Source organism: Coregonus lavaretus, assembly GCF_964263955.1.
Source record: "Coregonus lavaretus genome assembly, chromosome: 9".
In the NCBI taxonomy this organism is placed as follows: domain Eukaryota; kingdom Metazoa; phylum Chordata; class Actinopteri; order Salmoniformes; family Salmonidae; genus Coregonus; species Coregonus lavaretus.
In genome coordinates, this window is record NC_139996.1 from 37,025,406 (window position 1) to 37,053,123 (window position 27,718).

The window sequence follows — 27,718 nt, forward strand, 5'->3', positions numbered from 1 at the left end:
CGCGACTATCTTAAGCAGCACGTAATATACGTCATTATTTTGACCGGAGAGGTAAGTTAGCAGGTCAGCTAACGTTGACCGAAAACCTTTTTGCCTTATTTAATGTTCAGAAAGTCTCCAAGTCAAAGCAGAATTACCACACACTTTTTGTGAATCTGCATAGCGAAAACATACATTTCGATGTGAACGTTTTGTCAGCTGTTAGCTAAACAACGTTAGCTACTAGCTAACTTTTGGGTCAAGCCGCTACTAGCTGTTTGGTAACTTGTCACGAAGAGAAAAGCACATTAGAACGTCTTTAATTAAACGAGACAACAAGACAATGTTGAAAACGTGATGTGCTAAAATAGGCTTGATGATGTCTGTATGACTGGCAGTAAGTACTATGCCAGAAACGTTTGGTTTCTAGTCGGTTCTAGAATATTCCATATTCACGTGTGTTCTATTTACATGGTAGCCTGGGTACCAGTCTCTTTAGCTAATCCACTCCCTGTACTCCATGTAATGTGCCAAAGAGATTGGCCTTTCTGCCAGTGGCGGACTGTGCCGTTTAAGATTAGGGAGTATGATTTTTTTTTTGTTATGAGCATGACCTTATTCATTATGTCCGTCCTGTCTCCCTGTAGCGCTGTTTTAGGCGTCTCACAATACAGACTTGCAATTTATTGCCCTGGCCACATCTGTAGTCCTCATGCCTCCTTGCAGTATGCCTAAGGCACGTTCATGCAGATGAGCAAGGACCCTGGGCATCTTTCTTTTGGTGTTTTTCAGAGTCAGTAGAAAGGCCTCTTTAGTGTCCTAAGTTTTCATAACTGTGACCTTAATTGGCTACCGTCTGTAAGCTGTTAGTGTCTTAAAGACCATTCCACAGATGCATGTTCATTAATTGTTTATGGTTAATTGAACAAGCACATGAAACAGTGTTTAAACCCTTTACAATGAAGATCTGTGAAGTTATTTGGATTTTTACGAATTATCTTTGAAAGACAGGGTCCTGAAAAAGGAACGTTTCTTTTTTTGCTGAGTTTATATGATACTCTTACCTATGAGGTTGCTACAACCTAGCTTACAAATTAAAGTTTATAACGTAGGTGCACATGTCGAGAAAAATTGGAGTAATCAAGGTGACAGATAATGACACATTCAATACCGCTTTGCACACTCTTGCCTGCATCTAGCTGATCTAGGGTGTAATCATTAGTCCAAACATTTCCGTTTTGCAACCAAAACGAGAGTTTCTATTGGACAAATTCAACGTAGGTCTATCCCCGTTTGTTCCGTTTAAGAATATTTTTTCTCTCCAACAGAATCGACGGAATGAATACACCCCTGATCGCCCTCACACAGTTCACGTACATATCAGCCACATACAAACAGCATCATCACTTTGCTTGTTGTATAATTCCTTCTCGCATCTACGCACTCTCATCCTCTCACCTTTTTCCTTCGCTTGTGGACTTCAGTGCACAACAGCTGTCTGTGAACAGGTTTTTAAAAAAATCCAAGCCAAACCTTCATACCATAACCACTAACCACTACACACAGTCTACATCGTTGTCACCATATTAGGTAACATTATTGTCAACATAGCGACTAGAACTAACGCGTTAATAAACCCACTACAATCATCCAGTACAGTGTACAGCAAACAGTTTAGCAGTTACACCGGCGGGCCCCGGTGGCAATAAATTAATAAAACCGAAAGCTTACCTTGACTTGGAAGAGTTCCAGTGTTGGATAGCCTTAGCCAGCTCACTTAACATAAATGTAATACCTCTCTGTTTGAGCCAGGTGTTTGAATAGGCTAAATTAGCTAGGTGTATTAGTTAGCTAAGTAAGTGAAAGTGAAACAAATTCAACAAAATCTCTCTCTGCTGCAGTTTCTCAATTTTTGAAGAAATGAATTTGTTCAAAACTGTTCAATTATTGTTTATCTCTATTTGAGTCAACTACTCACCACATTTTATGCGCTACAGTGCTAACTAGCTGTAGCTTATGCTTTCAGTACTAGATTCATTTTCTGATCCTTTGATTGGGTGGACAACATGTCAGTTCATGCTGCAAGAGCTCTGATAGGTTGGAGAATGTCCTCCGGAAGTCGTCATAATTACTGTGCAAGTCTATGGAATGGGGTGAGAACAATGAGCGTTCTAGGTTTAGTATTGAAGTCAGAGGAGGACGGAAAATAGCTGTCCTCCGGCTACACCATGGTGCTACCCCAGAGAGTGCTGTTGAGGCTACTGTAGACCTTCATTCCAAACAGTATGTTTTAATCCATTATTTGGTGACGTGAATATATCTAGTGTAGTTTCTAGTGTATATCTAGTGTGGTCCTCTGTGGTCCTCTGTAGCTTAGCTGGTAGAGCACGGCTCTTGTAACGCCAAGGTAGTGGTTTCGATCCCTGGGACCACCCATACACAAAAATGTATGCACGCATGACTGTAAGTCACTTTGGATAAAAGCGTCTGCTAAATGGCATATTTATTTATTTAGTTTTACCTAAAAAGGGTAACTTTTTTGTTTCATTTTTATGAAATTCACTGAGTAGGACGGTCCTCCCCTTCCTCCTCTGTGGAGCCTCCACTGCTTTCTGCCGTCTTCAAATATGAACATTCTATCATTAATGAGCTCAAGGAGAACTGATTCGATTACCCTCACAGCTATCCTCAAATTACAACGATAATGCAAATATTGGAATATTTTTCTCTCCACAGAACAAGTTGGAATAGCAATCGTTTCTCAAACTAAATAGCTACATACTGCAATTCAACCAGAAAACAGCTTAGTTTAGAGTTTAAGCCTCAAAATACAACAACTTGCCTAGCTAAGAGCTAAATGTTTTTGACTTTGGCATCTTTTTAGAACCCCACTTTCTGACCTGAAGATCACTGAAGTCATGACTTGACCTAGTTTTTTTCCCGAGTTCACAGATGTCTTGAAAGCGCCATCAGACTAGCAACATGGTGCTTTCAAGACAACTGGGAACACAGAAACAAATGAGGTCAAATCATGATGTCAGTGATCTTCAGGTCAGAAGGTGTCACTAGCTACCACAACCACAGTCATAAAACCCTGCCTATTTCTTGTTTTTCACCTTAAGTCGGAAACATAACCTTAACCACATCCCTAATCTTAGGCCTAACCTTAAATTAAGACCAAAAAGCTATTTTTTTGTTTTCATAAATTATTATGATGTAGCCAATTTTGACTTTGTGGCTGTGGAAACCAAGACGGAGCTCTAGAAACATGCCAGAGTTTCCAACTTGGAATTCTGGGTTGGATGACCATTCAAACCGATTTTTCAGAGTCTGAGCAAATTTTTACCTGAATTCCCAGTTGTCTTGAATGCACCAGGAATCTGAGACTGCCATCATTGAAGTCGTTTGTGGTGAGGAGGGGCACAGGGGCATTGTACAAAACAAAGACATTGGCGATTGGATCGTCTCTAACCAATCAGAGTATCAAAGCCAATGACGAATTTGCTTTGAGGGAACTTACTCAGCCTGACCAAGTTGGACCTGGTTGAAAGATTCCTTGCAACGCTTTACATTAGCCAATCTGTAGCGGTTATGGAGCGTCACATATCCCGTTATAACAACCCCTCCACAGTTTTCTTAATCTTAGCTCGTAATTTTTTTATCACCCAAGTTTGGTAGCCTATGCTGTTGGATGGCCATAGGCATGGTTGTTCATGCGGTGGTTAAAATGTTTCACTGATCAAACGCTCTCATAAAATGTCCACGGCAACACTACGGGACCAAACGAGTTGGGTACAGGGATAGACATAATTTGTACATGCAAATCTGATTGGATACAGCGTTTGATTATTGGAATATCAGCCTCAATTTAAGCTTTTTTCTTTCTGAGGGCTAATCGGGGACATTTCTGGGGACAGCTCTAGCCGGGGACAGTCTGGTCACCTTACACTAATTAACCCTAATTCTTATGTCTGTGTAACTGATGCAAGGTGCTGGCTGTAACCAATCCAGAACAATTGTTATATCCCAACAGAAGTCAGTAAAGCATTCTGTATGGAACAAGGTTTCTTTAAATTCTTTCTCAATCTTCAATCTACGACTCATGAGACAGCTACTATCAGGTACCGCTAATCTATTTGGTGGGCGAGTTTACTCCTGTCCCCAACACGTGGTGTCTTATCAGCATGACAGATACAGTGCATTCGGAACGTATTCAGACCCCTTGACTTTTTCCACGTTTTGTTACGTTACAGGCTTATATACTGAAATGAATTAAATTACTTTTTTTCCCTCATCAATCTGCACACAATACCCCATAATGACAAGGCGAAAACAGGTTTTTAGACATTTTTGCTAATTTATAGAAGATAAAAAACATAAATACCTTATTGCTATGAGACTCAAAATTGAGCTCAGGTGCATCCTGTTTCCATTGATCATCCTTGAGAGGTTTCTACAACTTGATTGGAGTCCACCTGTGGTAAATTCAATGAATTGGACATGATTTGGAAAGGCACACACTTGTCTATATAATGTCCCACAGTTGACAGTGCACGTCAGAGCAAAAACCAAGCCATGAGGTCGAAGGAATTGTCCGTAGAGCTCCGAGACAGGATTGTGTCGAGGCACAGATCTGGGGAAGGGTACCAAAAATGTCTGCAGGATTATAGGTCCCCAAGAACACAGTGGCCTCCATCATTCTTAAATGGAAGAATACATTTCCTTTAGCTGGCCACCCGGCCAAACTGAGCAATCGGGGGAGAAGGGCCTTGGTCAGGGAGATGACCAAGAACACGATGGTCACTGACAGAACTCCACAGTTCCTCTGTGGAGATGGGAGAACCTTCCAGAAGGTCAACCATCTCTGCAGCACTCCACAAATCAGGCCTTTATGGTAGCGTGGCCAGACGGAAATCACACCTTAGTAAAAGTCACATGACAGCCCGCTTGGAGTTTGCCAAAATGCACCTAAAGGACTCTCAGACCATGAGAAACAAGATTCTCGGGTCTGATGAAACCAAGATTGAACTCTTTGGCCTGAAGGCTAAGCATCACATCTGGAGGAAACCTGCCACCATCCCTACAGTGAAGCATGGTGGTGGCAGCATCATGCTGTGGGGATGTTTTTCAGCGGCAGGGACTGGGAGACTAGTCAGGATCAAGGGAAAGATGAACGAAGCAAAGTACAGAGAGATCCTTGATGAAAACCTGCTCCAGAGCGCCCAGGACCTCAGACTGGGGCGACGGTTCACCTTCCAACAGGACAACGACCCTAAGCACACAGCAAGGACAACGCAGGAGTGGCTTCGGGACAAGTCTCTGAATGTCCTTGAGTGGCCCAGCCAGAGCCCGGACTTGAACCCGATCAAACATCTCTGGAGGGACCTGAAAATAGCTGTGCAGTGATGCTCCCCATCCAACCTGACAGAGCTTGAGAGGATCTGCAGAGAAGAATGGGAGAAACTCCCTAAATACAGGTGTGCCAAGCATGTAGTGTCATACCCAAGAAGACTCGAGGCTGTAATCGCTGCCAAAGGTGCTTCAACAAAGTACTGAGTAAAGGGTTTGAATATTTATGTAAATTTGATATTTCAGTTCTTAATTTTCAATAAATTGGCAAAAATGTCTAAAAACCTGTGTTTGCTTTGTCATTATGGGCTATTGTGTGTAGATTGATGAAGAAAACAAACAATTTAATCAATTTTAGAATAAGGCTGTAACGTAACAAAATGTGGGAAAAAGTCAAAGGGGTCTGAATACTTTCCAAATGCACTGTATGTTCTGTCCGCTCGGGTATCTCCATTTTGGGAGGAGTCAGTTATGGGACAGTGTCCGCAGTCTGTGGTGGTTTCTTTGGATCGATTTAATTGAAAATGCTAGTAAGTGTGTTAATATACAGTGGGGAAAAAAAGTATTTAGTCAGCCACCAATTGTGCAAGTTCTCCCACTTAAAAATATGAGAGAGGCCTGTAATTTTCATCATAGGTACACGTCAACTATGACAGACAAAATTAGAAAAATAAATCCAGAAAATCACATAGTAGGATTTTTTATGAATTTATTTGCAAATTACGGTGGAAAATAAGTATTTGGTCAATAACAAAAGTTTCTCAATACTTTGTTATATACCCTTTGTTGGCAATGACACAGGTCAAACGTTTTCTGTAAGTCTTCACAAGGTTTTCACACACTGTTGCTGGTATTTTGGCCCATTCCTCCATGCAGATCTCCTCTAGAGCAGTGATGTTTTGGGGCTGTCGCTGGGCAACACGGACTTTCAACTCCCTCCAAAGATTTTCTATGGGGTTGAGATCTGGAGACTGGCTAGGCCACTCCAGGACCTTGAAATGCTTCTTACGAAGCCACTCCTTCGTTGCCCGGGCGGTGTGTTTGGGATCATTGTCATGCTGAAAGACCCAGCCACGTTTCATCTTCAATGCCCTTGCTGATGGAAGGAGGTTTTCACTCAAAATCTCACGATACATGGCCCCATTCATTCTTTCCTTTACACGGATCAGTCGTCCTGGTCCCTTTGCAGAAAAACAGCCCCAAAGCATGATGTTTCCACCCCCATGCTTCACAGTAGGTATGGTGTTCTTTGGATGCAACTCAGCATTCTTTGTCCTCCAAACACGACGAGTTGAGTTTTTACCAAAAAGTTCTATTTTGGTTTCATCTGACCATATGACATTCTCCCAATCCTCTTCTGGATCATCCAAATGCACTCTAGCAAACTTCAGACGGGCCTGGACTTGTACTGGCTTAAGCAGGGGGACACATCTGGCACTGCAGGATTTGAGTCCCTGGCGGCGTAGTGTGTTACTGATGGTAGGCTTTGTTACTTTGGTCCCAGCTCTCTGCAGGTCATTCACTAGGTCCCCCCGTGTGGTTCTGGGATTTTTGCTCACCGTTCTTGTGATCATTTTGACCCCACGGGGTGAGATCTTGCGTGGAGCCCCAGATCGAGGGAGATTATCAGTGGTCTTGTATGTCTTCCATTTCCTAATAATTGCTCCCACAGTTGATTTCTTCAAACCAAGCTGCTTACCTATTGCAGATTCAGTCTTCCCAGCCTGGTGCAGGTCTACAATTTTGTTTCTGGTGTCCTTTGACAGCTCTTTGGTCTTGGCCATAGTGGAGTTTGGAGTGTGACTGTTTGAGGTTGTGGACAGGTGTCTTTTATACTGATAACAAGTTCAAACAGGTGCCATTAATACAGGTAACGAGTGGAGGACAGAGGAGCCTCTTAAAGAAGAAGTTACAGGTCTGTGAGAGCCAGAAATCTTGCTTGTTTGTAGGTGACCAATACATATTTTCCACCATAATTTGCAAATAAATTCATTAAAAATCCTACAATGTGATATTCTGGATTTTTTTTCCTCAATTTGTCTGTCATAGTTGACGTGTACCTATGATGAAAATTACAGGCCTCTCTCATCTTTTTAAGTGGGAGAACTTGCACAATTGGTGGCTGACTAAATACTTTTTTCACCCACTGTATTGACTGTTGCTCTGTTTGCAGGAGACCATGGCAGATATTGGTGTAAAAGCAGGGGATAAGGTGCTGTTGGTGTGGAGCCAGCCCTCATCCCCAACAACCCTGAAGGAGCTGGCAGAGAGTCTAGGGGCCATGGTTGGCTCTGAGGGCCGAGTGTCACTGGAGAATATGGAGAGACTTCTAATGTGTGAGTGACCCTTTCCTAAGGTTCTGTTTCAACAGTTGGCCAATGCTATATCAAAATTCATGCATGTCTAGGTCTGATATTCTATGAACTTGTTAAAAGGCATTGGATTGTAAAACTGCACCTGCTACTCCTTGTCTAACGATAAGGTGAGTCACCAATAGGCCTGTTCATCCTCTCCTTTCCTCAGCTTCACATGCAGCATCAACTTATGACTGGGTCCTCTCAAGTCTACTCTCTGACAGCTCTTTCGTTCACACCTCAGAGACGCTAGCAGAGATGGCCAGAGTGATAAAACCTGGTGGGAAACTAGTTCTAGAGGAACCTGTTACAGGTAAGAGGGGTGGAGAGAGCAAAGTCTCCATGGTCATTATTGAGGACACATAGTAAAGGACACTGTTTCTTGACACTTGATACCTGTCCTTTTTCTCAGGAACTAATGACCAACAAGTGAGGACTGCTGAGAAGCTTATGTCAGCCTTGAAGTTGTCTGGCCTGGTGTCTGTGACTGAGGTGAGTAAACCAGCACTGGAATGGTAAATATCCACTCCTCCAGGTTCTGTGTACACTGACTAATTTTTTGTTTACCAACATTGGCAGATCAGTAAAGGACCCCTGACCCCAAAAGCTTTTTCTGCCCTGAGGACATCTACAGGCTTCCAGGGGAACATTCTCTCCAGGGTGCGCATGTCTGCTTTTAAACCCAACTTTGAGGTGGGCTCCTCTAGCCAGCTGAAGCTTTCCTTTGGGAAAAAGACTCCAAAACCAGGTATGTGGAGTTCTCCTTTCTTCTGTTACCATTTAAAACTTTTCCTCTTGCCTCTGGCCTCCCTTTAAAATGGTATTCATTTTCTTGTTGCAGAAGACAAACCTGCTCTTGACCCCAATGCTGCCAAGGCATGGACCCTGTCAGCCAATGACATGGATGATGATGATGTGGTGAGTGTTTGGTTGTATTTGTGTGTATATCTATATGATTTATGGCATTCGATGGGTGTCTCAATATGCCATTCCCCTGTCTCTTCAGGACCTGGTAGACTCAGATGCTCTCCTGGATGCAGATGATCTCAAGAAGCCAGATGCAGCCTCCCTCAAGGCGCCCTCCTGTGGTGACGGAACAACCAAGAAAAAGAAGGCTTGCAAGAACTGGTGAGAAACACCCCTCACCCTTTCTTTGGTTACAGAAAAGAGGGCTCATCCAGACACCAACAAGATCGCTGGAGTCATAACCAAGAGACATGAGTGATGAAGTTCAACTGATTATTGAAAATGGAGATAATCACACATGGTTGCCTTGTATCATTTGTCATTACTCCTCCTATGTAGCTCTTGTGGTCTTGCTGAGGAGTTGGAACAGGAAAGCAAGGGTGCCCAGATGATCAGCCAGCCCAAGTCAGCGTGTGGAAGTGTGAGTGTCACTCTTTGCCCATATGCAACCATCATACTGTAGCATTCTATCCGTGTCGGCACATGTATCTTTGTGAAGCCAGTTTGTAATTGTTGACCTTACCTTTTTATCTGTATTTCAGTGTTACCTGGGTGATGCCTTCCGATGTGCCAGCTGCCCGTATCTTGGGATGCCTGCCTTTAAACCTGGGGAGAAGGTTGTCCTGGCCAACACAGGGCTAAATGATGCCTAGGAACACTTTTTTTCTGTAGTGTCGCATTATTTACATTCCTTACACCCTGCTAACCTACCACCCCCTGGAGCAATATTCCCAATTTTTTTGGCACTGAGCAAATTTCAGGTCTACTGTGCGCAAACTTGAACATTGTGAAAGTTCTGTGCAACTTCCGCGCGTTTACTGTGAACGCTGAGGCTGTACCCACTTTAAGTTAGTTTTAACTGTTGTCAAGTAAGCTACTGTGGCTATTTGATCATAATGTTGGCCTACCATCAAAAACAATGGAGAAAATGCATCCCATAACATTTAAACATGGAAATAGCTGTTCTATCATTCAGCCTAAAGTAGCAGCCAATGAATGGTTTTCAATGTAGGTCTACATTCCATAAGACTTTTGAAAAAAACATGCACGGCTTAACATTAACCTGTTTATCCACTTGTCCTTCAGACAAGGAGGTTACTGAAAATGTTGTTTGATGCAAGAAACCACTTTACAAAATAAAATAAATTATTATTCCCATACCATTATTACAGAGAATCAGACAAGTTATGCTACCCTCTGCCTATTGGCTACTTAGCTTATTCAAGCCTGTCTCAAAATACAACATTGCCCCTTTACCTGACTCGCTTTTCCAAGATGTCTAGAAATGTACATGTTTTGTGCTCTTGTAGGAAGCAATCACTCCCCTATTGCTGACTACAAATGATCTATAACTGGGCTAATAACTCATTAACTAGCAAAGGATATGAACAAAATGTGCACACATGGCTACATGCAGCTCTCGCTTTGATCTCAAAACAAGCGCATCTACTCACGACCGCTCATGCTGTAAACACAGTCCAGTTCAAAGTAAATTGCACAGATCCATATATGGCAATGGTCTATTTGCATATAGGCCTACTGCAGCTCTGATTGGTTATGCCGCACCGGTCTGTGTAGAGTACGGGCTGAGTCGTGCAGTTTCAATTCAAAATAATCTTACTCTGATACATTCTGCCTACAACAAAATCTCTTGCATAGTTTTTTGTTTTTTTCTCTCAGTATGTTGCATTGAAAGTGGCTAATATTGTGTTGATTCAATCACAATTGCCAGAGTAAAGGGAAACGTTGGTAGTGTTAACAGGGGTAACTCTAGAGAGGTTCAATCTCATGCTTCTTTCTCTCCTTGGGCTGATGATTCTTCTGCTCAGCAATCCCGGGGAGCTGTGTGGAAGTCTCGGGGCTACTGCGCGCCCGCAAGCAGCTTAGAGGGAACATTGCCCTGGAGTCCTTGTTCAATGCCAGGTTCTCAATGAGATGAGAATGGTTCTACATCTCATTTATGTGAGCGCAAAAAGCAGATACTCAATCTGCTTTTTACAGTCTTGTCCCATTGCTGCAACTCCCGTGCGGACTCGGTAGAGGCGAAGGTCGAGAGCCATGCATCCTCTGAAACACTACCCTGCCAAGCCACACTGCTTCTTGACACACTGCTCGCTTAACCCAGAAGCCAGCCGCACCAATGTGTCGGAGGAAACGCCGTTTAGCTGGCGACCGAAGTCAGCGTGCATGTGCCCGGGCTGCCACAAGGAGTCGCTAGAGCACGATGGGACAAGGACATCCCATCCGGCCAAACCCTCCCCTAACGCCGACGACGCTGGGCCAATTGTGCCTTGTCTTCATGGAACATACAGGTGTCGATTTGGCAGTTCAATTAATCATGTGTATATTACTATATCTGTTTAGAGTTCAATAAAAATCTGTTAATCATAGTCACAAATTCATTTTTTTTCAGGATATCCCATTTAATTATTACTCGTTTACAGATCAGATTGTTTTAGATCCAATCACAAACCATTTCCTCACTTTCAATCTCACAATTGGCCTTTATGTGTGTATTTTTTTCTCTCACTTCCACACTCAATAGAAGCACAATAATACAAATGGAAGGCAACAGCAATACAGTATAAAACGACTAAATGTAACACCATCCATTAGTATTTAGTTTTACTGGATTACATTTAGAGATTTATTTTAAATGTCTGTCCTCTGTGTAGAAACCAACCCAGAGATGTAAGATTTCATGTATACTCAAGGCATACTGCTACGGATCACTGAGGCAATTGAAGCCCATTTTGATGTCCCCAATGCGGTTTCCAGTGGCGATTTTAGCATGTAAATCTTGGTGGAGCATACTCACTTTTTCTTTAGATGCATGCCAGCAAAGCCACTACACAACACTAAACAATACATTAATTGCACTATAATGGTGACAAACGGTGCCCACAAGCTGTCCCAACAGCAGAGCTATCTTTTCAGCACCATGGAGTAAATCCTTACCACCGCTACACCTGGCTATCATTGGAGCCTTGTCTGGCAGCAAAACAGTTAATTCAGCCTCATTTACTGCCTTTTAAAAAACATAGCTGATATGGCAGACTTGCTTAAACAAATGGTGTTTCTACTGACAATTGAGATGTACAAACTAAAGGGAACAACGAGCTGATAAGAGAAAATCCATAATTTTGATTAAGACAATGAGCGAGCTAGAACGGACATTGTCAATATAACTATTTGTTCAGCACTTTTGAAATGTACAGCGACAGAATTCAGAACATGGGCTGTTCTTACAGTATTCTCCCTGTACACCAAGTCAGAACCGTAGGATAAATTAAGAGGGGGAAAGGTACCAAATTATTAGGGTGAGGCACATGGGCTACTAACAGCTTACTACACAACATACTTAGTATCACTTTCTTAGCTACAGTATACATATCTCCCTGGCATATTACATCATTATGCAGCAGCATACCAGACATTTTTGGCCTCACCTTGTTCTGTGCTCACTTGAACAGGAAGGTCATTATGTCATCAAACTTTGTCATCAAAGTCTGGCATTCTCTGGATTTATGGTGCTTTCAAGGCAACTGGGAACTCTGGAAAGAAAACTAGGTCATGACGTCAGTGATCTTCAGGTCGGAGCTCTAGAAAGAAGCCAGAGTTCCCGACTTGGAATTCTGAGTTGGATGACCGTTCAAAACGTATTTTCCCAGTCGGAGCTAGTTTTTTCCCGAGTTCCCAGTTGTCTTGAACTCACTGAAGTCTGAGATTTCCCAGTTCCGAGTTTCCAGTTGTTTTGAACGCGGCAGAAATCATGCTGGATTGACAGCTAATGTATTCAACCTTTTCTGGCCCATGGTGTTGTATGTGAATGTTTATCCTTTTAAGCTATGAAAAGAGACCCTTAAACCCAGACTTGGACCACACACTCACTCCACTAAATAGCAGGCTAATTATTGCTTTGCAACGCTTGCAGTTAGCCACTGATTCCTTCCAAACCACTCATTGAATTTGCAATTTCCAACTTGTGTAATGTTTATGTCAAATGGCCGATAAACACCGATATGTTTTATCTATAATTTATCTTCATATGACAAGGATGGAAAAGGATTTGCCAGTAGATTGTCGACTTGATTCATGATGATGACAGCTTTTCTAGCTTGCTAGCTAAGATTTTGAAAGTATGATGTTGACATGATCAGTCCAAGAGAACTAGAGAACATTACCAACCCCTATGCTCCGTATATTCTGCTGGTTGCCCCACCACCAGCTGCTTTACTCAAGAAAGCAAAAAAGAGACCATGTTTGTATACAGCTTTATTAAGTCAAAATATTATTTTTTTTACATTGTTTGCAAACTGATATGTGACACGTATTAATGCCAAAATATATAGTCAGGTCCCAAAGTATCTGGACAGTGACACAATTTGCATCATTTTGGCTCTGTTCGCCACAATGGATTTGAAAGGAAACAGTCTAAATGTGCTTTAAGTGTAGACTTTCATCTTTAATTTAAGGGGCTCAAAAGTAATTGGACAAACTAACAATCATAAATTAAATTGTGAGTTTTAATACTTTGTTGCAAATCCTTTGCAGTCAATGACTGCCTGATGTCTGGAACACATAGATATCACCAGATGCTGGGTTTCTTCCCTGGTGATGCTCTGCCTTTACTGCAGCGGTCTTCAGTTCCTGCTTGTTCTTGGGGCATTTTGCCTTCAGTTTTGCCATCAGCCAGTGAAATGCATGCTCAATTGGATTCAGGTCAGGGGATTGACTTGGCCATTGCAGAACAATCCACTTCTTTGCCTTAAAAAAGTATTGGGTTGCTTTTGCAGTATGCTTCGGGTCGTTGTCCATCTGCACTGTGAAGCGCCGTCCAATGAGTTTTGAAGCATTTGGCTGAATCTGAGCAGATAACATAGCCCTAAACACTTCAGAATTCATCCTGCTGCTTTTGTCAGCATTCACATCATCAATAAAACAGGGGAACCAGTTCCATTGGCAGCCATACATGCCCACGCCATAACACTACCTCCACCATGCTTCACAGATGAGGTGGTATGCTTCGGATCATGAGCAGTTTCTTCCCTTCTCCATACTCTTCTCTTCCCATCATTAAAAGTTGATCTTTGTCTCATCTGTCCATAGGATGTTGTTCCAGAACTGTACAGGCTTTTTTAGTTGTTTTTTGGTTAACTCTAATCTGGTCTTCCTGTTTTTGAGGCTTACCAATGGTTTACATCTTGTGGTAAATGTATTTACTCTGGTGAAGTCTTCTCTTGATTGTTGACTTTGACTCAGATACACCTACCTCCTGGAGGGTGTTCTTGATCTGGCCAACTGTTGTGAAGGGGTTTTTCTTCACCAGGGAAAGAATTCTTCTGTCATCCACCACAGTTGTTTTCCGTGGTCTTCCAGGCCTTTTGGTGTTCCTGAGCTCACCAGTGCATTCTTTCTTTTTAAGAATGTACCAAATGTTTGATTTGGCCACACCTAATGTTTTTGCTATCTCTCTGATCGGTTTGTTTTGATTTTTCAGCCTAATGATGGCTTGCTTCACTGGCAGTGACAGCTCTTTGGACTTCATATTGAGGGTTAACAGCAACAGATTCCAAATGCAAATGCCACACTTGAAATCAACTCTAGACCTTTTATCTGCTTACTTGTAAATGAACTAATGAGGGAATAACACACACCTGGCAATGGAACAGCTGAGCAGCCAATTGTCCAATTACTTTTGGTCCCTTAAAAAGGGGGGGACCACATATAGAAAGTGCTGTAATTCCTACACCGTTCACCCAATTTGGATGTAAATACCCTCAAATTAAAGCTGAAAGTCTGCACTTTCAGCTCATATTCATTACTTAATTTCAACTCCAATATGCTGTGGTAGACAGCTAAAATAATAATAACTTGGTCAATGTCCAAATATTTATGGACCTGACTATATATATATATATATTAGGTAAACAGGTGGGGCTCTGCCACTGCTTGTTTCCAATGGAGACTCCATTCACAGGAACAGGAGGGGGGTTCATTTTACATTTACAGCCTGTGATTCAATATTAGTCTTCTGTAGAAAAATGTATAGAATAACATTAAGACGTGGATCAGTTCATCAGAAGTTGTATTGTAATGAACCATGGGTGCAGATTCCAACTGTTGATGATTTAAGTGATGTCAAAAGCATCTACCTCTTCACTGACTGGTCTTGTTAGGCCCATGCTAACTGTAATGTCATCATTTAGTTGGTACTCCATCTAAAGGGCAACACAATGGCAATGTCCTCTCCTGTGCCAAAACACAAATGCTTGTGCTAGGGTCAGTTTGGAATTATACTATACTTACCTTGAGTTATCAATGTTCATTTTAGAATTTACAATTACTGTACTCTCTCACATGAGTACTTCACTACTGACCTTTATGCAATTTACAAAATAAAACTTTTGGTAGGAGATCAAACTAAGAGCCCTAACCTCATCAAAGTTCATGACGGCTCTGGGCTGGGTAAGGGCCCGACATGAGTACTCCCACCGAGGATGTGGCTCTGCCTCACGGGACTCACTGCAATCCAGACATCGCTGCAAGGGGATCATTTAGGTACACTGCTGTGAGTGAGTGCTCATGAATAGATTAGAGCAGTGCCCATTGCCATCTTTGATCACATGTATAACAGTTCTTTATTTTCTCCAATTGAAATTAGACTTGATCAGGAATGTCATTATGTCCATTCATTTAAAGGACCCCCCAGAGGAAGTTGCCACCACTATTTTGATGGGAAATTACTACATAAAGAGGAAATGCACATTTAGGTTCCACCTTCGAAGAATGACGAAGGCTACTTATACATATTCACAAATTGGGTGTGGGAATTTCCACGTGGAGTTGATAAAAATCAACAAATAGGGCACTTAGCTAGCATGCTAACCTTATCTAGCTAGCTAATGTCCTGTTGTTGCAGTTTTCTTTTTTACTACACTGTATTCAAAAGATTAGCCAGCTGGTGCTATGGCTGGTTCTGGAGCTGGATTTGTAATAAGCATTGATTTTGGGAAAACTTCGCCACAGATGGAAACCACTTGCCTAGTCTTTGACTTCGCCATCTATTGTTCTCTCCAAAGTTTCGGCATCTTCCATAAATTGCGGTGGCGAATCTGCCATATAAATATTTTGAAAGAATAAGATGAAGCTCTGGTAAGATGGATAACTATGATATCTGATATGCTTTTTTTCTACATTGTAAGGGACAGATCACAATTTACTGGGGGGGAGGGGTTGGTCCAACTTAAGGTGTCATAAAAAACAACAACACCCCCCTCAAAGTTAAAAATAATTTCACATGACCCTCCCCTTGTACTGTAAAATAGATTGAACACCCTCCCCCCTCATAGAATTAACTCAAAATTATGTTTACGACCACAAATAACTATAACTATAGTGACCCTGTGTTTGTAAACGTGGATATCGACCTTGCCACTTCAGCATGCTTTTGTGGCACAGTCAATGCCACAGAGCTACAGGCCAGAAGGTTGAGGGTTCGCCGACCACCACAGACGAGCTCACTCTCCCTGCCTGTTTCATTACGCTACGATCAGAGCCGGCTGCAGAAAATGATCAGCTAGGGGGTAATCAGATTTTCAACATTTTGATGACATTTATAATTATATAAAATATATACAACTAATTTTCCGCCAACTGGTTCCTTTGCCTATACACCACACAACCAATAAACAAAGCATACCGACATCAGGCACTTCAATGTCATGGTTTGTGTTTTCAACACCACAATAAATAGACTATGCATCATGAAGTGCTTTGAGAGACTAGTCAAGGATCATATCACCTCTACCTTACCTGTCACCCTAGACCCACTTCAATTTGCTTACCGCCCCAATAGATCCACAGATGATGCAATTGCCATCACACTGCACACTGCCCTATCCCATCTGGACAAGAAGAATACCTATGTAAGCATGCTGTTCATTGACTATAGCTCAGCATTCAACACCATAGTACCCTCCAAGCTCTTCATTAAGCTCAAGACCCTGGGTCTGAACCCCGCCCTGTGCAACTGGGTCCTGGACTTCCTGACGGGCCGCCCCCAGGTGGTGAAGGTAGGAAACAACATCTCCACTTCGCTGATACTCAACACTGGGGCCCCACAAGGGTGCGTGCTCAGCCCCCTCCTGTACTCCCTGTTCACCCATGACTGCGTGGCCAAGCACGCCTCCAACTCAATCATCAAGTTTGCAGATTACACAACAGTAGTAGGCTTGATTACCAACAATGACGAGATCGCCTACAGGGAGGTGAGGGCTCTGGGAGTGTGGTGCCAGGAAAATAACCTTTCACTCAACATCAACAAAACAAAGGAGATGATTGTGGACTTCAAGAAACAGCAGAGGGTGCACCCCCCTATCCACATCGACGGGACCGCAGTGGAGAAGGTGGAAAGCTTCAAGTTCCTTGGCGTACACATCACCGACAAACTGAAATGGTCCACCAACGCAGACAGTGTGGTGAAGAAGGCGCAACAGAGCCTCTTCAACCTCAGGAGGCTGAAGAAATTTGGCTTATCACCTAAAACCCTCACAAACCTTTACATATGCACAATTGAGAGCATCCTGTCGGGCTGTATCACTGCATGGTACGGCAACTGCACCGCCCACAACCGCAGAGCTCTCCAGAGGGTGGTGCGGTCTGCCGAACGCATTACCGGGGGCAAACTACCCGCCCTCCAAGACACATACAGCACCCGATGTCACAGGAAGACCAAAAAGATCATCAAGGACATCAACCACCCGAGCCACTGCCTGTTCACCCCGCTATCATCCAGAAGGTGAGGTCAGTACAGGTGCATCAAAGCTGGGACCGAGAGAATGAAAAACAACTTCTATCTGAAGGCCATCAGACTGTTAAATAGCCATCACTAGCACATTAGAGGCTGCTGCTGCCTATTGAAATCACTGGCTACATTAAGAAATGGAACACTAGTCACTTTAATAATGTTTACATATCTTGCACTACTCATCTCATATGTATATACTGCATTCTATTCTATAATATTCTTCTGTATCTTAGTCCATGCCGCTCTGTCATTGCTTGTCCATATATGTACAGTGGGGAGAACAAGTATTTGATACACTGCCGATTTTGCAGGTTTTCCTACTTACAAAGCATGTAGAGGTCTGTAATTTTTATCATAGGTACACTTCAACTGTGAGAAACAGAATCTAAAACTAAAATCCAGAAAATCACATTGTATGATTTTTAAGTAATTAATTTGCATTTTATTGCATGACATAAGTATTTGATCACCTACCAACCAGTAAGAATTCCGACTCTCACAGACCTGTTAGTTTTTCTTTAAGAAGCCCTCCTGTTCTCCACTCATTACCTGTATTAACTGTTACCTGTATAAAATACACCTGTCCACACACTCAATCAAACAGACTCCAACCTCTCCACAATGGCCAACACCAGAGAGCTGTGTAAGGACATCAGGGATAAAATTGTAGACCTGCACAAGGCTGGGATGGGCTACAGGACAATAGGCAAGCAGCTTTGTGAGAAGGCAACAACTGTTGGCGCAATTATTAGATAATGGAAGAAGTTCAAGATGACGGTCAATCACCCTCGGTCTGGGGCTCCATGCAAGATCTCACCTCGTGGGGCATCAATGATCATGAGGAAGGTGAGGGATCAGCCCAGAACTACACGGCAGGACCTGGTCAATGACCTGAAGAGAGCTGGGACCACAGTCTCAAAGAAAACCATTAGTAACACACTACGCCGTCATGGATTAAAATCCTGCAGCGCACGCAAGGTCCCCCTGCTCAAGCCAGCGCATGTCCAGGCCCATCTGAAGTTTGCCAATGACCATCTGGATGATCCGGAGGAGGAATGGGAGAAGGTCATGTGTTCTGATGAGACAAAAATAGAGCTTTTTGGTCTAAACTCCACTCGCCGTGTTTGGAGGAAGAAGAAGGATGAGTACAACCCCAAGAACCCCATCCCAACCGTGAAGCATGGAGGTGGAAACATCATTCTTTGGGGATGCTTTTCTGCAAAGGGGACAGGACGACTGCACCGTATTGAGGGGAGGATGGATGGGGCCATGTATCGCGAGATCTTGGCCAACAACCTCCTTCCCTCAGTAAGAGCATTGAAGATGGGTCGTGACTGGGTCTTCCAGCATGACAAAGACCCGAAACACACAGCCAGGGCAACTAAGGAGTGGCTCCGTAAGAAGCATCTCAAGGTCCTGGAGTGGCCTAGTCAGTCTCCAGACCTGAACCCAATAGAAAATCTTTGGAGGGAGCTCAAAGTGACACTGGACTAGCGCACTTGCCAGATGTAAAAATGTATGCACACATGACTGTCGCTTTGGACTGTAAGTCGCTTTTAATAATACATTATTATTATTATACAGATATAGACGTACAGAAGGAGGGTAATTCGTAAATATATTGTTTGATTATAGGAGTAACTCTGGTAGGCCTGAAACAGTCTTCCTCATCTCAAGTTCAACTGTCTGACTCAGTTGGAGCGCCGGGGCACACTGCCTTCATATCAAAGGCCTGCAGTAGCTAAAGCTTAATAATAGCCACACCATATCAAACCTTCACAAATGTTTCTAATCTTTATTAGGGCAATATCAGTCAAGCCATTGTTTATAGGGAAAGTGGGAGCAGAAGAGCAAATGTAAAACCAGGGAAAAAACGCACTACCCCCCCCCCCCCCCCCCCCCCCCCCCAAAACACAAAACCCTCCCCAAAGCAAAAAAATTATTGGACAACCCGCCCTTATTTTGGACCATCCCTCCCCCCCAGTAAATTGCGATCTGTCCCTAATGGACACATGCAACCTTTGGTTGGTAGGCTGTGGTACAGCAAATCCAAGTCAGCCCATGCTCATGGTTCTCACAGGGGAAGTGAAATTATATCCTACAATGATTTTGCTCATCATCACGCACGCCGCAAATTACATGTAACTAGAAGTTCCTTGAATTCTTTCCCGGGTGCCTTTTCATTATCTGGATAGACACTTGTGGTTTCTAGCTAACGTTACACCAATCAAAGCAGTGGAACTTGTAGTGATGCAAAACTTTAGTGGTCAAAACCATTCATCTTGGGTGAGGGGGAGGAGTGGGTTTAGAAAATGCTATCATATCACGCAATTATACCATTTATAAAATGGTCATATATATATATTTTTTAATTCAGACCAGCTCACAAATAAGTGAAAATTTACACATTATTCAATTCATTATGAAAATGTTCTGGTAAAAAAAAGTGGAGGTGCAAAAACATGTTTTCACCATATTCATTTGCTCCATGGAGCAGGCGGCCATGGAGCAGGCGGCCATGGAGCAGGCGGCCATGGAGCAAATGAGGACACAAGGCTGTTTGGCTCATCTCAGTTGCGAAGAGGAATAACTTTGCAGCTGGTTCTGATTAATAAGCAATGCCATGCTGGTGAGTGGTAAAATTGTAATAAAACCAAACCCAGAAACGAAACGTAGGCTGAAAATAATTTGTACATCATATCATAGGAAAAGACACCGCATTCACACAGATTTGCACGAAGTGGGCAGTTCGGATTTGTCACTTCAAGCCCAAATATATAATACTTTGACTAAAACTTAAATTGTTGTGCAACATCTTGGGTAAGCTCTGGCCATCATCTTTCAGCTCGAAAAACTCATCCCCTCATGGAGTTGGCATCCAGCAGCTACAGAGAGATACATGTCTTAGTAACTAGCAACCCTGTGTTCAGTGAGTTCTGCTAATATATTTAAACTAAGTGAATGCTTTATTTACATGATTCCACTCACTTGTTCAATGACCTGCTTCAACATTCCAGAATTGACCAAACTGAACACCTGGATGGATACAGACAGATATAACTTATTGTGTGGCTGTGTTAGAATAATTTAACATAATAATAGACAAGTAAACATATACAAGTAAGAGCATGACAAAGTAAAAATAGTAATACCTTCTTAGTGCCAAGCATGTGAGCAAAGACAAGTTACAGACTTCCATCACTGACCCCTACGCATACGCTGTCTGGTTTTACAACCTGAAATGGACAAATACCCACATTCATTATTTGTTTCGAATAGTACACCATATCCATTATGGCGAAGCCGCATACAAACTCTGCTGAATACCCCAAACCCACGGTCCATATAACTCACACTGCATATAGCGCTGATGTAGCTCTTTATGCGCTGGTGGTCGTTGAGCTCCCCGAAGCGTGGGTGTGTCCACACCAGGTGTGCCTGACAAATGCAACATGGATGACATGTTGGTGTTTCACTCACCGTGCCCCGTTGACTTAGAGGTCAAATATTAAACAAATCACACACAGCTCTGTGATTAGACAACCTTTATTCACTCTTCTTTGTTTATGTGCAACATCCCCTCCAGTGCTATCTATAATGGCGCTGTTTTACGGGCTCCTAACCAACTGTGCTATTTTGTTTGTTTTTTCGCATTGTTTGTAACTTATTTTGTACATAAAGTTGCTGCTACCATCTCTTCTGACCGAAAGAGCTTCTGGACATCAGAACAGCGATTACTCACCTCAAACTGGACGAAGATTTGTTATTTAATGAGTCCGACGCGAAGGATATATTGCTTCCCGGAGACCAGGCCCAAATCCCTGTCATTCGCATGAAGAAAAGACGTAGATACAGGGGGCGAAGGTCGGGGTGCCTTGTGAGGATTCGTAGGCGAGTGAGTAAATCGCCACTACCATTGGTTCTATTGGCCAATGTGCAATCATTGGAAAACAAACTGGATGATCTATGTTCGAGACTATCCTATCAACGATACATTAAAAGCTGTAATATCTTATGTTTCACCGAGTCGTGGCTGAACGACTACACAGATAATATAGAGCTGGCTGGGTTTTCCGTGCATCAGCAGAACAGAGCAGCTACGTCTGGTAAGACGAGGGGCGGGTGTGTGTGTCTATTTGTCAATAACAGTTGGTGCGCGATGTCTAATATTATAGAAGTCTCGAGGTATTGCTCGCCTGAGGTATAGTACCTCATGATAAGCTGTAGACCACACTATCTACCAAGAGAGTTCTCATCTATATTATTCTTGGCGTCTATTTACCACCACAAACCGATGCTGGCCCTAAGACCGCACTCAACGAGCTGTATAAGGCCATTAGCAAACAAGAAAATGCTCATTCAGAAGCGGCGCTCCTAGTGGCCGGGGACTTTAATGCAGGCAAACTTAAATCCGTTTGACCTCATTTCTACCAGCATGTCACATGTGCAACCAGAGGGAAAAAAAACTCTAGACCACCTTTACCCCACACACAGAGATGCATACAAAGCTCTCCCTCGCCCTCCATTTGGGCGATCTGACCCTAATTCTATCCTCCTGATTCCTGCGTACAAGCAAAAACTAAAGCAGGAACTACCAGTGACTTGCTCAATACGGAAGTGGTCAGATGATGCGGATGCTACGCTACAGGACAGTTTTGCTAGCACAGACTGGAATATGTTCAGTGATTCATCCAATGGCATTGAGGAGTATACCACCTCAGTCACCGGCTTCATCAATATGTGCATCGACGACGTCGTCACCACAGTGACCGTATGTACATATCCCAACCAGAAGCCATTGATTACAGGCAACATCCGCACCGAGCTAAAGGCTAGAGCTGCTGCTTTCAAGGAGTGAGACACTAATCCAGACGCTTATAAGAAATTCAGCTATGCCCTCAGATGAACCATCAAACAGGCAAAGTGTCAATACAAGACTAAGATTGAATCCTACTACACCGGCTCTGACGCTCGTCGGATGTGGCAGGGCTTGCAAACTATTACGGACTACAAAGGGAAACCCAGCCGCGAGCTGCCCAGTGACGAGAGCCTACCAGACGAGCTAAATGCCTTTTACGCTCGCTTCGGGGCAAGCAACACTGAAACATGCATAAGAGCACCAGCTGTTCTAGACAACTGTGTGATCACGCTTTCCGTAGCCGATGTGAGCAAGACCTTTAAACAGGTCAACATTCACAGACGGATGACCAGGGCGTGTACTCAGAACATGCGCAAAACAAACTGGCAAGTGTCTTCACTGACATTTTCAACCTCTCCCTGACCAAGTCTGTAAAACCTACATGTTTCAAGCAGACCACCATAGTCCCTGTGCCCAAGAATGTGAATTTAACCTGCCTAAATGACTACCACCCCGTAGCAGTCACGTTGGTAGCCATGAAGTGCTTTGAAAGGCTGGTCATGGCTCACATCAACACCATCATCCCGGAAACCCTAGACCCACTCCAATTCGCATACCGCCCCAGCAAATCCACAGATGACGCAATCTCAATCGCACTCCACACTGCCCTTTCCCACCTGGACAAAAGGAACATCTATGTGAGAATGCTGTTAATTGAATACAGCTCAGCGTTCAACACCATAGTGCGCACAAAGCTCATCATTAAGCTAAGGACCCTGGGACTAAACACCTCCCTCTGCAACTGGGTCCTGGACTTCCTGACAGTCTGTCCCCAGGTAGTAAGGGTAGGCAACAACACATCTGCCATGCTGATCCTCAACACCAGGGCCCCTCAGGGGTGCGTGCTTAGTTCCCTCCTGTACTCCCTGTTCACCCACGACTGAGTGGCCAAGCACGACTCCAACACCATCATTACGTTTGCTGACGACACAACAGTGGTAGGCCTGATCACCAACAACGATGAGACAGCCTATAGGGAGGAGGTCAGAGACCTGGCAGTGTGGTGCCAGGACAACAACCTCTCCCTCAACGTGAGCAAGACAAAGGAGATGATCGTGGACTACAGGAAAAGGAGGGCCGAAGAGGCCCCCGTTAACTTCGACGGGGCTGTAGTGGAGCGGGTCGAGAGTTTCAAGTTCCTTGGTGTCCACATCACCAACAAACTACCATGGTCCAAACACACCAAGACAGTTGTGAAGAGGGCACGACAACACCTTTTCCCCCTCAGGAGACTGAAAAGATTTGGCATGGGTCCCCAGATCCTCAAAAAGTTATACAGCAGCACCATCGAGAGCATCCTGACCGGTTGCATCACAGCCTGGTATGGCAACTGCTCGGCATCCGACCGTAAGGAGCTACAGAGGGTAGTGTGTATGGCCCAATACATCAATGGGGCCAAGCTTCCTGCCATCCAGGACCTATATACTAGGCAGTGTCAGAGGAAGGCCCAAAAGATTGTCAAACACTCCAGTCACCCAAGTCATAGACTATTCTCTCTGCTACCGCATGGCAAGCGGTACCGGTACCCCATGTACAGTGGGGAGAACAAGTATTTGATACACTGCCGATTTTGCAGGTTTTCCTACTTACAAAGCATGTAGAGGTCTGTAATTTTTATCATAGGTACACTTCAACTGTGAGAGACGGAATCTAAAACAAAAATCCAGAAAATCACATTGTATGATTTTTAAGTAATTCATTTGCATTTTATTGCATGACATAAGTATTTGATACATCAGAAAAGCAGAACTTAATATTTGGTACAGAAACCTTTGTTTGCAATTACAGAGATCATACGTTTCCTGTAGGTCTTGACCAGGTTTGCACACACTGCAGCAGGGATTTTGGCCCACTCCTCCATACAGACCTTCTCCAGATCCTTCAGGTTTCGGGGCTGTCGCTGGGCAATATGGACTTTCAGCTCCCTCCAAAGATTTTCTATTGGGTTCAGGTCTGGAGACTGGCTAGGCCACTCCAGGACCTTGAGATGCTTCTTACGGAGCCACTCCTTAGTTGCCCTTGCTGTGTGTTTTGATGTTTCTACCTCCATGCTTCACGGTTGGGATGGTGTTCTTGGAGTTGCACTCATCCTTCTTCTTCCTCCTAACACGGCGAGTGGAGTTTAGACCAAAAAGCTCTATTTTTGTCTCATCAGACCACATGACCTTCTCCCATTCCTCCTCTGGATCATCCAGATGGTCATTGGCAAACTTCAGACGGGCCTGGACATGCGCTGGCTTGAGCAGGGGGACCTTGCGTACGCTGCAGGATTTTAATCCATGACGGCGTAGTGTGTTACTAATGGTTTTCTTTGAGACTGTGGTCCCAGCTCTCTTCAGGTCATTGACCAGGTCCTGCAGTGTAGTTCTGGGCTGATCCCTCACCTTCCTCATGATCATTGATGCCCCACGAGGTGAGATCTTGCATGGAGCCCCAGACCGAGGGTGATTGACCGTCATCTTGAACTTCTTCCATTTTCTAATAATTGCGCCAACAGTTGTTGCCTTCTCACCAAGCTGCTTGCCTATTGTCCTGTAGCCCATCCCAGCCTTGTGCAGGTCTACAATTTTATCCCTGATGTCCTTACACAGCTCTCTGGTCTTGGCCATTGTGGAGAGGTTGGAGTCTGTTTGATTTGAGTGTGTGGACAGGTTTCTTTTATACAGGTAACGAGTTCAAACAGGTGCAGTTGATACAGTTAATAACTGGAGAACAGGCGAGCTTCTTAAAGAAAAACTAACAGGTCTGTGAGAGCCGGAATTCTTACTGGTTGGTAGGTGATCAAATACTTATGTCATGCAATAAAATGCAAATGTATTACTTAAAAATCATACAATGTGATTTTATGGATTTTTGTTTTAGATTCCGTCTCTCACAGTTGAAGTGTACCTATGATAAAAATTACAGACCTCTACATGCTTTGTAAGTAGGAAAACCTGCAAAATCTGCAGTGTATCAAATACTTGTTCTCCCCACTGTATATAGCCTCGTTATTGTTATGTATTTATGTTATCTTATTATGTTACTTTTTATAAAAAATTTTACTTTAGTTTATTTAGCAAATATTTTCTTAACTCTATTTCTTGAACTGCATCGTTGGTTAAGGGCTTGTAAGTAAGCATTTCACAGTAAGGTCTACACCTGTTGTATTCGGCGCATGTGACAAATAACGTTTGATTTGATTTGATTAAATAACTACAGATAGGTACTTAACTATCCGGCTGTAGGCTGTACCATAGGCTGTAGTCGTCATGGGAGACATTAAGGCTGAGCTCTTCCCCTCAGCCACCCTCCGCTCCACAGGCAGGAAGTAGACACTGCACCCAGTGATCCTGCCGCTAAAAAGACAAACACTACTTCCTCTAATGTCCTCAAACTGTATTGCACATGTAGATTCAAGAGATTCCACTCACAGGAGCGGACTGAGGGTCTGTGTAGGTCCAGCTGGGAGCCATGGAAAACACGATGGAGCCGCTGGGGTCCATGTCTATGTCCCACCAGGAGAGGACCACCTAAGCCCGGCCACTGGACTGAGCTGGGAATCTGGAGGAGTGGGACAAAGGTGCACTGCTCACTGAAGTCCACACTGAGAGGGGGAGAAGAAAATATACAAAGAGGCATAAATTACCTCAATGAGAAAAGATTCATATGGAATGTATAAATAATACATGTTTGTTCAACAATGTGCATCTCACCTGAACATGGTGCAGAGAGGCCCTAGTGGTGTGAAGCAGTGTGGGAGCATCTGGCTGGATGTCACAGACAGAGTGGGCTCCAGCACAGAGACCCACAGCAGGAAGGGGCAGCAGTTTGCAACCATCCACCTCCATGTATTGTAACTCTGCCCAGCTCCACAACTGCTCTGACTCCACCAGCTGGACATACACCGTGGCACAATGGGGCACAGCCTCACAGCCCTCCTGCAGGAGAAATACACATCTGCCTCTTTCTCTGCCTATTACACACAAACACACTTACCTGGAACAAATTCAAATGAGCGTGTTCATAGCTGGGTAAGGCTCCCTCTCCAATCAGTTCTGTGTCAAACAGCTCTGTGACGAGGACGTTGGCTTGAATCTGCATGTCTCCATCTGCAGTGACAACATATTCATCAACATTCTGATGGTAAAATACAGTTGAGCTGGTTAAAACGTTTCACTGCAGAGGGGGAAAAAAAGGGCTGCAAAATGGATGTAACTGCAATGTCTGGGGCATATTTCAGAAATACTATATTTCAGGTCACTGTGAGATAATTTGTCTTTGTCACATTAAAAAGGATTTACCGTTGCTGCAGCATAGGCAATTTGAAAAGTAACTTTTTAACCAAAACAACTGTAGACTACTAATCACAGGACTGTGCGTACAATATGTGTGACTCTCACCTGGTCCAACTAACACTTCTGAAGAGTGTTTATTGATGATCTTGATCTTGTCGGAGAAGCCATTTTTTTTCACTATTCGGAGAGCAGCATCTGCCATGGGCTTGAAAACCTATTGGATCAGACATACAAACAGTCAGAGAACACCTTTCCCTTTTCCTCTTATCATCTCATTGACGGTGGACTGTCAATGCACTTCGATAGATTAGGCAACGATGCGTGGGGTTCAGCGAGTCAAGAAGGTAATTCTCACCTCCACAGCATGGCAGTTGCCAGCACCAGCTGTGACAGCCATCATGGAACGCAATCCTGTTCCAGTGCCAATGTACAGAATCATGACTTTCTCCCCCCATGCCTTCATTCTGCTCACAGCAGCCCTGATACCCTAGTAGTACTTCTCATGCTGTGAGATAGACAGATGGCGGTTTACATACAGGGTGACAAAGCAGATAGCTTCCACACCTCACAGAAAGTGTACCATCTATTGTACAAGCTGTATTGTGTAGATTAAGTGTTTCCTGCCAGGACACATACTCACCCTATCGTGATCGTGCAGCATATCAGCATAACAGGACCTGAGAAACAAACAGTTGATCATGGATATCACACATTTAGATTAACTCCCCCTAGGCACCATGGGTGAGCTAAATTGAACTCATATAGCTAGCAACATGACTTGAAGTGATTGACAGAAAGACAGAAAACTTTAGGTAGCTAGTGCTTTGCATAGTGCAATACATTAACATGAAATGATGTACCAACGAAACGGGGTCAGCTAGCTTGCATAGCTACAGTACCTGGCAATCTCCTGATGGTAGTCATACTTCTCACTCTCCTCGACCCAATCCAACGCACCTGTGGCTGGGTTCGCACGTCCGCAGAAAGCCTTCATCGCTATGGTAGCTAGCATTCGATTCCTATGCAACTTTCATTTATTGTATTTATTTATTTAACCTGTATTTTA

At 43.6% G+C, this 27,718-nt stretch overlaps 1 protein-coding gene and 2 pseudogenes across 5 annotated transcripts in view; 1 reads left to right on the plus strand and 2 right to left on the minus strand.

Moving 5' to 3' along the window:
- The window catches only part of LOC311135343 (vacuolar protein sorting-associated protein 4A-like), a 569,660-nt pseudogene that overhangs the window by 189,489 nt on the left and 352,453 nt on the right, over nt 1-27,718 (minus strand). The window lies entirely within an intron of this gene.
- On the plus strand, nt 7-11,038 carry LOC311135187 (anamorsin-B). 3 transcript variants are annotated; one of them, XM_084169116.1, is made up of 10 exons: nt 40-51; nt 1,308-1,352; nt 7,502-7,664; nt 7,852-7,995; nt 8,095-8,174; nt 8,262-8,430; nt 8,524-8,600; nt 8,689-8,810; nt 8,988-9,069; nt 9,191-11,038. In XM_084169116.1, exons 3-10 carry the CDS (start codon nt 7,508-7,510, stop codon nt 9,299-9,301), a joined length of 942 nt encoding a protein of 313 aa, XP_084025242.1. In that variant the 5' UTR covers nt 40-51; nt 1,308-1,352; nt 7,502-7,507; the 3' UTR covers nt 9,302-11,038. The 3 variants fall into 3 exon arrangements, with proteins under 3 accessions (XP_084025240.1, XP_084025242.1, XP_084025241.1); XM_084169114.1 differs by lacking the exon at nt 1,308-1,352 and having other exon boundaries at nt 7-51; XM_084169115.1 differs by lacking the exons at nt 40-51; nt 1,308-1,352 and adding an exon at nt 3,317-3,389.
- LOC311134793 (protein arginine N-methyltransferase 7-like) lies at nt 10,419-27,646 on the minus strand (annotated as a pseudogene). The gene is made up of 13 exons: nt 27,552-27,646; nt 27,293-27,329; nt 27,008-27,157; nt 26,758-26,866; nt 26,354-26,466; nt 26,071-26,295; nt 25,789-25,961; nt 25,585-25,713; nt 20,812-20,950; nt 20,610-20,693; nt 20,446-20,493; nt 15,086-15,190; nt 10,419-10,595 (listed from the first exon to the last, which is right to left on the minus strand). The product of its transcript is annotated as a protein arginine N-methyltransferase 7-like (transcript).